This window comes from Xyrauchen texanus, chromosome 9 (genome assembly GCF_025860055.1).
Source record: "Xyrauchen texanus isolate HMW12.3.18 chromosome 9, RBS_HiC_50CHRs, whole genome shotgun sequence".
NCBI lineage: Eukaryota > Metazoa > Chordata > Actinopteri > Cypriniformes > Catostomidae > Xyrauchen > Xyrauchen texanus.
In genome coordinates, this window is record NC_068284.1 from 40,467,263 (window position 1) to 40,478,263 (window position 11,001).

General features: G+C 38.6%; 1 protein-coding gene across 1 annotated transcript in view; it reads left to right on the forward strand.

The window, feature by feature from the left end:
- LOC127649040 (WD repeat-containing protein 47-like) overlaps positions 1–6,683 on the forward strand; it is a 31,554-nt gene extending 24,871 nt beyond the window's left edge. Inside the window, exons 13-15 of the mRNA XM_052133926.1 lie at positions 1,366–1,497; positions 2,229–2,447; positions 4,676–6,683. Coding sequence (XP_051989886.1) covers positions 1,366–1,497; positions 2,229–2,447; positions 4,676–4,818 — 494 coding nt within the window. The 3' untranslated portion in view covers positions 4,819–6,683. The remainder of the gene's footprint in view (positions 1–1,365; positions 1,498–2,228; positions 2,448–4,675) is intronic.
- The last annotated feature ends 4,318 nt before the right edge of the window (positions 6,684–11,001 follow it).

The following is an 11,001-nucleotide window of genomic DNA, read 5'->3' on the forward strand; positions in this document are numbered from 1 at the left end:
ACAGGAAAATGAAATTAAAGTCATAATTTTTTGGTTATTATATTTTATGATACAAATACCATAGTTTAAGTATGGTTTTACTAAAGTAATATTTGTAGTATTTGTTTAAGTTAAGTAACCATGTTTCTTGGCAGAAACCAGGGTTTTAAAACAGTATACTGGTATCCATATAGTAATCATGGTGTAACTATAGATTAACTATGGTAATTATTGTGTTTACAATGGTTTTACTTCAAATACCTTGGTATTTATATTTAAAAAAAATATAACCACAAAATTATGATTTTTATTACCATAGTTTTAAATTCCCTGTAATATTACTATGGTTTTACACTGAAATTAAGGTTAAAATATATTTACTATAGTAAAACCATGGCAAATTTACTGTGAGGTAACTCAAAACTTATTGCGAAGTAATGCAAAACTTATCACAAGGGAACGCAAACTATTGCAAGAGAAGGCGTATTCGAGGACAAGCTTATTCGAGGGCATAAAACTTATTGAAGAGCGAACTATTGCGAAGGCATAAAGCTTATTGAGAGCATAAAACTTATTGAAGGAACGAACAATTGCAAGGAACGCAAAACTTATTGCAAAGGACGAAACTTATTGCAAAGGCATAAAACTTATTGCAAAGGAGCGAAACGTATTGCTAAGCAAAAACTTATTGCAAAGGCAAAACTTATGAGGAGCGTAAGCTGTTGGGAATACAAATTGATTGTGAGGATGCAAATACTTATTTTGAAGATGCAAAGTATGAGGCATAAACATTGCAAGCAACGTAATACTTATTGGGAGGAGCATAAATGTATTGCAACGGCATAAACTTATTGCAAGGGCATAAAACTTATTGGGAGGAATGCAAAACTTATTGGGAGGGCATAAACATTGCAAGCAGCAATACTTATTGGGAGGAATACAAAATGTATTGCAAGCGGACGTAAACTTATTGCAAGGGAACGTAAAACTTATTGGGAGGGAATGCAAAACTTATTGCAAGGGAACGCAAACTTATTGCAAGGGAACGCAAAACTTATTGGGAGGGAACGCAAACATTGCAAGGCAACGCAATACTTATTGGGAGGGAATGCAAAATGTATTGCAAGCGGACGCAAACTTATTGCAAGGGAACGCAAAACTTATTGGGAGGGAATGCAAAACTTATTGCGAGGGAAAGCAAAACGTATTGGGAGGGAATGCAAAACTTATTTCGAGGGAACGCAAAACGTATTGGGAGGAATGCAAAACTTATTGCGAGGACAAAACTATTTCAGAAAAGGAATTCTCACCTAAGGGGCTCCGATGTATTCCAACACACACATGGTCATAAATAGTTTTTTTTGTGTGTGTGTGACTTTTATCCAGGTCATATCCTGTCTCTGTACACATGGGGGGGTTGGATGATAGCGTCTGGCTCTCAGGACAAGACTGTGCGTTTCTGGGACCTGCGGGTGCCCAGCTGTGTGAGAGTGGTGGGGACGGCCTTCCAAGGCTCAGGTGGGCTGCACATCCTTCACTGCCATCATATTATTCTTTAAGCACTTTCCGCCTGAAAAATCCAGCCATAAACCACTTCTGATTTTACATGGTTTCTTACTGGTCCAAGCTGATTGTTAGGTGGATTACACTGGATTAGATTCTTGATCAACTGGTCTCGATTAGCCGGTGGTGCAGAGACTGACATGGTAGACCCTTTTTGTCAAATGGACCAGCAACAAACCAGCCAACATGTTCCAAAAAAAAAAAAAAGTGCAGGGAAACTTTAAATATGAGTTGGATCACTAAGAACATTGTGTGGCCATCACATACTAATGTGCAAACTTAAGTTATATCATTTGACATGTGTTAAGTGCCAAATTGCCAAACAGTTGTTTTTATTCCAAACATGTGCTAATTGGTTAATGCGCATTCCTTTTTTTATATATTAATATTTCAATGTTCACTTGCTGCTCAACACCTAATGTTTCACAATATTTTCTCCTTTCTGCCCCATTCAGAAAGTTAGAATTTTTCTTTAGGTTTCAGCATTAATTCAACATGCAACATATATGTTCTCACTACATTTACCGTCAGTGTAATTAGTTTTGGTCAGCGGTGCTGTAAAATTGTAAAGTAAGTCTCTGTGAATATTTGCTCATGTTGTGTATATTGTGTGTGTGTGTGTGTGTGTGTGTGTGTGTGTGTGTGTGTGTGTGTGTGTGTGTGTGTGTGTGTGTGTGATGCCACAGGCAGCCCCGTTGCATCAGTGGCAGTGGACCCAAGCGGGCGTCTGTTGGCAGCAGGGCAGGAGGACAGCTCCTGTATGCTGTATGACATCAGAGGTGGACGCATGGTTCAGACGTACCAACCGCACTCCAGTGATGTCCGATCTGTGCGTTTCTCTCCCGGAGCCCATTACCTGCTCACAGGATCTTACGACAACAAGGTCATCATCACTGACCTGCAAGGTGATTTCTCAGCTCCCCATTAAGTGAATCACAATCTGGCCTCTGACTTCCTTAATGAAAGCTTGAACACCCACAAAGAACATCAATACAAAAAGTTGTGGGGTACATACACAGTGGTCCCCAAAACGGATTATGACACTGAAGCCACACTAAAAATATATATAAATGGGTTTGTATTAGATACCAAAATAATCTAAACAAGAGATACTTATTTTAAACTGATAAAAATTACATACATTTTTATTAAAGCAGAATATTTTGCATTACAGGAGCTGAAACCTCCGCATATTATGGTGCAAAAAATAACAAAATTTGTTTCATTATTAAAAAAATTCAAGGCAAGTCAGTTGAGTAGTATAAAAGTCAAGCTCCTATCTACTTGAATGGGGAAAACGGTTGGTGAAGATTTCAATCAAATCAGCAGTAAAATTTGAAAACATTAGTATCATAAATTGTGCTGCTTTAGCTCAGATAAAAAAACACAATTTGAGTTAACTACTCGTGTAACTTTTCTACACTCACCATATTGGGTGTTCAAATTTCTCCCAATTCATTTTAATTAGAGCTGTCAAAATTAATGTGTGATGCATGTGATTTAATTAAAAAGGTTTAATGCATACATTTTTCTTAATCGCGATTAGCGCATTTACAATTAATACACAATTAGCATAAATCAGCATAAACACTGGTTGGAAGGGTGGAACCTTTGCAGTGTGCAGTGATGGGGAAAGGAGCTCTAATCTATATTTGTTGTGTAAAACAAGACTAGATGGAACGTGACAAAAATCAAGTATTTTTCAGCCTAAATAAGTCACATTTTATTTACGATAGACGCACGCCAAGTCTTAACTTTCACCAAAATGCAGAATGAGACATTTTTGTCTGCCCGCGCTTTTCATGTAGATTTCAAAGCGCCGCTTGACGCTGGCGCCCTGACGCAAATAGGGAATGTGGCTTTACGATTGCTGAAGCAAAGAGAATAGCCACAGTCTGCTGGCTAATTAATTTTGTGGAGTATACAGCCTATGGGGTGACTAGTTCTTTCAATTAGGCAAACTCCCACTTAGACTTTGGGAAACGTTTAATGTTACTTGAATTGGTGCTATTTTAGAGCATTTCTATCTTTATACTGTGGAAGGCTTTGTTTGGAAAATGTTAAGAAAGCATTATATTGTTACATGTTTGACAGGAAAATAAGTATTTCAGCACTTTCAAAATCTGTGATTAATCACGATTAACTACGAAACATTTGGCAATTAACTACGATTAAAAGAAAATATATATATCAGTTGATAGCACTAATTTTAATTCAAATGCTCTGTTTTGGGCTAAATAGTCTATGTGCTATGTACTTTTCTTTAATGATTAAAGTGTCTTTACAAAGGAAGAAAAGTGACAGAGTTTGAACCTAATACTGTACGATAGAATATGGAAGCACTTAAGGGCATGCTTGTTAAAAAATGTGTCTCTTCATGAGTCTACTTCATGAGTTAGCATCAACTGTCAAAGAGTACTTTATATATATATATATATATATATATATATATATATATATATATATATATATATATATATATATATTTAAATAATGCATAATTTTCCTATTTTTTCCCACATACTTTTAAGTGTGCCAGAAGCAATGCATAGAAAGCAAATTGTAGGCTATTGCCATATGAATATATATTTTGACATCGTTAAATCTACATTTACATTTATGCATTTGGCAGACGCTTTTATCCAAAGCGACTTACAGTGCACTTATTACAGGGACAATCCTCCCGGAGCAACTTGGATTAAGTGTCTTGCTCAAGGACACAATGGTGGTGGCTGTGGGGATCGAATCAGCGACCTTCTGATTACCAGTTATGTGCTTTAGTCCACTATGCCACCACCACTCCAAATCTAATTTGTGTAATATTATTGATGTTCAGATACTTTCTCCTATCTCACCTTAATATGCAGGGCTAGTTGTAAACCATTCGTTGGTAGATGTCTCCAAAATGCATAATCGCTGGCTCTTTCAGTAATGCCCCATTTGTTTGTTTTTGTTTGTGTGATCCAGGACTGAGATCGGGACTATTTGTTAGTTAAATCTAAGGCAGACGAAGAGTGTATTCAGAAAGCTGCTTGAAAACAATGTTTTTTTTTTTTATAATTCCATTAGGTGGCGATAGAAATGAAACACTTCAGCTTTAAGCTTGGTAAATATTTATGTGTTTGCATTGCAGGGGACCTGACTAAGCAGCTGCCATTGACAGTAGTGGGAGAGCATGCTGATAAGGTGATCCAGTGCAGGTGGCACACACACGACCTCTCCTTTCTGTCCTCCTCCGCTGACCGCACTGTCACACTCTGGACCCAGGCCACGTAGAACAAGCACCGACTCTAGAGGGAGACAACACGCTCACATACACTGCAAGAAGTCTGAAGGAATGGAAATGTGAAAGTGTACATATGTTTTTGGCACTGTGTAAACATAGGTTTGTGAGTATGGATTTATTTTGTGTTCTGTTTCACAATGTATGGATGAGATCTTCAATGTAAACCCTATTAATGTACATATTATCGGATCTGATTGCCAGTGCCACTTGTGTGAGTCTGTGTGTGTACATGTGTCTATGTCTGATATTTATAATGGCGCTGATCCATAATGGGATCTGATTCTATAGTGTCCTTTGCTATTCATGTACTTCCATTAACCTCTAACGCTTGGTTAAACACAGACGCAGTGGTTTCATGTGCTACTGTGGCCTTCTTTGGATTTTAAAATGCCTCTTTGTCCACCCTGCATTCATATCCACATCAAAGCGCATCCATACCTTGCTGATTAAATACAGCCTCTGGAAATAAATGGTAATGTTTAGTGTCCTACATTATTTATTATTTAAGTTATTAATTTCTAATGCATAACATGCCCGCTCAATGCAAACATTATGAATGGAGCGCGTTTGAGTGGTAGGTGTCCAAAGTTTGTGCTTGGCTGAAATATGACAATTATACAAACTCCTGCAAATACTGTATCAAACTTCAGCTGCTTGCTGTGCAAATATCAAAAGCAAAGCCCATGTAAACTGCCTTTGTAAATGCTGTCAATTAAGTCTGTTATTTTAAGTGGTTTATGTTTGAATCTCACTGTTTTTGCTTAAAAGGGTTAGCAGCCTTTGTGAGTGCCTCTTAAATTGATGGCATGGATCAAAGTATTTTAATATGTATGTGTAACGGGGATCACAAGCTGGGCAAGGAGGAGGCGGGAACCGGCTGAACAGTCAACATAACTTTAATGACATAAGCGTGCGCATGTGTGTCTCTCTCTCACAAACTGGCGCCTCCAGCTTGTCTTTAGCCGACTAGTACAATTTGAAGCCGAGCGTGCATCCTCACGGACAGGCCGCTTCCTCTTCCTCATTACAGTATCCTATAAAGACTTCAGTCTATATGTAACCGGCCCTGATCGTCCCGCTCCAAAAGGGACTCGAACCGGCATCTCCGTCGTGGGAGGCGGGTGCGCTAACAAGGAGGCTAAAGGCTACAGCCTCTAGAGTCAGTCGCTAGTGCACCTCTTGAGGTCAGGAGAGTGAGGTTTACACACTGCACAGCTATCTACCAGCTGGCTCCCGTCACACTCACCCCCCTAAACCTCACTCCCATCCGGGTCACGGCACCATTGTAACCGGTCCTGATTGCCCCGTTCCGAACGGGACTCGAACCGGCGTGGGAGGCGGGTGCGCTTACAAGGAGGCTACAGCCTCTAGCGTCAGTCGCTAGTGCACCTCTTGAGGTCCCGTTACATATACATAGTGCTGAAAACAAATTAAATTAAATGTTTTTGGGCATTTATGCAAATTCAGTTAAACATACACAAATTATTGTGTGAAATATTTGGCATTTGACACTATGATCTTGCACTTTTTGTTTCTTATATTCCTTTCTTATTTTGAATTGCACTTTGTTTTTGGTTGTCTGTGTTGTATATTTTGTAATGATGTAGATTTTATTATTTAATCCTAATTAGTTTTACTGTTACAAATAGGTTTTAAATCAAAGCCAAACAAAAACAAAATGTTGTTGTCATATTCTAAATAGTTATGGTGACAAAACAGCTCTCACTAAAGTCAAATACAGTTGTGAAATGTTGTTTCTGTATCCTTTATTAAATCATACTTAAGGGACTATCACAGTAAAGGCTCATGGGAAATGTCTGCTGCTGTTTTGTGAAATAAAAACTCCAAGTCCTTCTCTACCACAGCTCTGTTCATCTGTGCATACATTTGAGCACTGGTTGATTAAAGTCTTTTAGTTCCTTCACCCTTGATTAATTGGGTGAAAATCTTAATATACTGCTTGTTAGCCTGAAATATTTGATGTGCAGTAAAATTGTCATGCTTTTCATAATTTCCACAGTAATGCATGATACTCTGGTGGCCAAATTTGAGAAACATGGTCACAGTAGAACTTTTGCCTCTCCTTGTTATACTAAACAAATTCCAACTGGAAAGTAAAATCAGTGTTTATTATGTTGGCTTGGAAACTTTGTTTAGGGTTGTTTCAAAATCTGAAAAATCCCATTGAATTATATTAAGGGAATATCCAAATAGGCCAAAACAATGCACGTTAATTCAAACTCCAAATTTCAAAAATTAAAATGTAAACAAGCCCACACATTACCTTTAATCTGCTTTAAAGGGATAGTTCACCCAAAAATGCCATCCAAGTTGTGTAAGTGACAAATAATCCTTACAATATAAGTGAATAGTTGCCAGATCCAAGTCCAAAAAGCTTATAAAAGCAGCATAAAAGTAATCCAAACAACTCCAGTGTTTAAATCCATATCTTCAGAAGTGATATGATAGGAGCGTGTGAGAAACAGATCAATACTTAAGCCCCTTTTTCTATAAATCAAAATCTCCTCCATGCCCAGTAAGTGGGGATATACAAAAAGAATGTGAATCGTAAAATGAATGAAGAAATATGTGAAAGTGAAAGTGGAGACTAATAGTAAAAGAGAACTTAAATATCGATGATGAAACCTATGATATTGCCTCTGAACATATGGATTTAAAGCTGCACTACATATTGTCTGTAAACATAGGAAATAAGAACCTGCTGTCTCACACGGGCGATGTACAGGTAAGCTCAAATCATGAGATTCATCCGCCAGAAGAGCAGTGCTGAAACCCGACTGACGAAATGTGTTCTTGCGCAAATTGCTTGCAATTTTAAGTTTCAACCACAGATGTCGCTAGAGAGCACACAGTTATGTGCTGCACCTTTAACCACTGGAGTTGTATACTTTTATGCTGCTTTTTAGTGCTTTTTGGACCTTCAAAGTTCTGGCCACCTTTCAATTGCAATCTATAGACCTACAGAGCTGAGATATTTCTCTAAAAATCTTTGTGTTCAGCAGAAGAAAGAAAGTCATACATCTGGAATGGCATGAGAGTCAGTAAATGATGAGAGAATTTTCCTTTTAAGTTGCCATCTCTCTCTAATATATATGTGTGTGTGTGTGTGTGTGTTTATATATACAGTGCATCTGGAAAATAGTCACAGCGCTTCACTTTTTCCACATTATGTTATGTTACAGCCAAATTCCAAAATTGATTAAATTCATTATTTTCCTCAAAATTCTCCAAACAATACCCCATAATGTCAACATGAAAGATGTTTGTTTGTAATCTTTGCAAATTTATTAAAAATAAAAAATGGGGGAAAAAAAAAAAAAAACAAATCACATGTACATAAGTATTCTACAGCCTTTGCCATGACACTCATTGAGCTCAAGGGCATCCTGTTTCCACTGATCATCCTTGAGATGTTTCTACAACTTGATTGGAGTCCACTTGTGGTAAATTCAGTTGATTGGACATGATTTGGAAAGGCACACACCTGTCAATATTGACAATATAAGGTCCCACAGTTAACGGTGCATGTCAGAGCACAAACAAGCCATGAAGTCCAAGTAGACCTCAGAGACAGGATTGTATCGAAACAATTCTGCAGTATTGAAGGTCCCAATGAGCACTGTGGCCTCCATCATCAGATGAATGCAGCAATATACAGAAACATCCTTGATGAAAACCTGCTCCAGAGCGCTCTGGACCTCAGACTGGGGCAGAGGTTCCTCTTTCAACAGGACAACGACCCTAAGCACACAGCCAAGATAACAAAGGAGTGGCTACGGGACAACTCTGTGAATGTCCTTGAGTGGCCCAGCCAGAGCCCAGACTTGAACCCGATTGAACATCTCTGGAGAGATCTGAAAATGGCTGTGCACCGACGCTCCCCATCCAACCTGATGGAGCTTGAGAGGTCCTGCAAAGAAGAATGGGAGAAACTGCGCAAAAATAGGTGTGCCAAGCTTGTAGCATCATACACAAAAAGACTTGAGGCTGTAATTGGTGCCAAAGGTGCTTCAACAAAGTATTGAGCAAAGGCTGTGAATATTTATGTACCTTTATGTGTAATATATATATATATATATATATATATATATATATATATATATATGCATTTTCAAAGATTTCAAACAAACTTCGTTCACGTTGTCATTATGGGGTATTGTTTGTAGAATTGAGGAAAATAATGAATTTAATCCATTTTGGAATAAGGCTGTAACATAACATAATGTGGAAAAAGTGAAGCGCTGTGAATATTTTCCGGATGCACTGTATATACAGTGGGTACGGAAAGTATGCAGACCCAAATTTTTCACTCTTTGTTATATTACAGCCATTTGCTAAAATCATTCAAGTTAATTTTTTTTCCTCATTGTACACACAGCACCCCATATTGACAGAAAAACACAGAATTGTTGACATTTTTGTACATTTATTAAAAAAGAAAAACTGAAATATCACATGGTCCTAAGTATTCAGACCCTTTGTTCAGTATTTAGTAGAAGCACCCTTTTGATCTAATACAGCCATGAGTCTTTTTGGGAAAGATGCAACAAGTTTTTCACATCTGGATTTGGGTATCCTCTGCCATTCCTCCTTGCAGATCCTCTCCAGTTCTGTCAGGTTGGATGGTAAACGTTGGTGGACAGCCATTTTCAGGTCTCTCCAGAGATGCTCAATTGGGTTTAAGTCAGGGCTCTGGCTGGGCCATTCAAGAACAGTCACAGAGTTGTTGTGAAGCCACTCCTTCGTTATTTTAGCATTGTGCTTAGAGTCATTGTCTTGTTGGAAGGTGAACCTTCGGCCCAGCCTGAGGTCCAGAGCACTCTGGAGAAGGTTTTCATCCAGGATATCCCTGTACTTGGCCGCATTCATCTTTCCCTTGATTGCAACCAGTTGTCCTGTCCCTGCAGCTGAAAAACACCCCCACAGCATGATGCTGCCACCACCATGCTTCACTGTTGAGACTGTATTGGACAGGTGATGAGCAGTGCCTGGTTTTCTCCACACATACCGCTTAGAATTAAGGCCAAAAAGTTCTATCTTGGTCTCATCAGACCAGAGAATCTTATTTATCACCATCTTGGAGTCCTTCAGGTGTTTTTAGCAAACTCCACGCGGGCTTTCATGTGTCTTGCACTGAGGAGAGGCTTCCGTCGGGCCACTCTGCCATAAAGCCCCGACTGGTGGATGGCTGCAGTGATGGTTGACTTATTACAACTTTCTCCCATCTTCCGACTGCATCTCTGGAGCTCAGCCACAGTGATCTTTGGGTTCTTCTTTACCTCTCTCACCAAGGCTCTTCTCCCCCGATAGCTCAGTTTGGCCGGACGGCCAGCTCTAGGAAGGGTTCTGGTCGTCCCACACATCTTCCATTTAAGGATTATGGAGGCCACTGAGCTCTTATAAACCTTAAGGGCAGCAGACATTTTTTTGTAATCTTGGCCAGATCTGTGCCTTGCCACAATTCTGTCTCTGAGCTCTTCAGGCAGTTCCTTTGACCTCATGATTCTCATTTGCTCTGACATGCACTGTGAGCTGTAAGGTCTTATATAGACAGGTGTGTGGCTTTCCTAATCAAGTCCAATCAGTATAATCAAACACAGCTGGACTCAATTGAAGGTGTAGAACCATCTCAAGGATGATCAGAAGAAATGGACAGCACCTGAGTTAAATATATGAGTGTCACAGCAAAGGGTCTGAATACTTAGGACCATGTGATATTTCAGTTTTTCTTTTTTAATAAATGTGCAAAAATGTCAACAATTCTGTGTTTTTCTGTCAATATGGGGTGCTGTGTGTACAATAATGAGGAAAGAAAATCACATTAAATGATTTTAGCAAATGGCTGCAATATAACAAAGAGTGAATAATGTAAAGGGGTCTGAATACTTTCCGTACCCACTGTATATATTTATAGGCTTAGGTGCTAAAAATGATCCCTTCTGATCTACACATTATAATGTGTTTATTGGACTTTTAACACCACTGTTTGTATCATTGAATGTATCTCAAGTTTGCAGTATGGAAGTTATGTTTCAAAATGTATGACTCTAGACTAAAATTAAGTCATCCAGTTTTATTTAGCTTCTATATTTACAAATAGTGTGACATCTTAAAGGGGTCGGTACATGCACTTTTTCAAGTTGATTGTACTG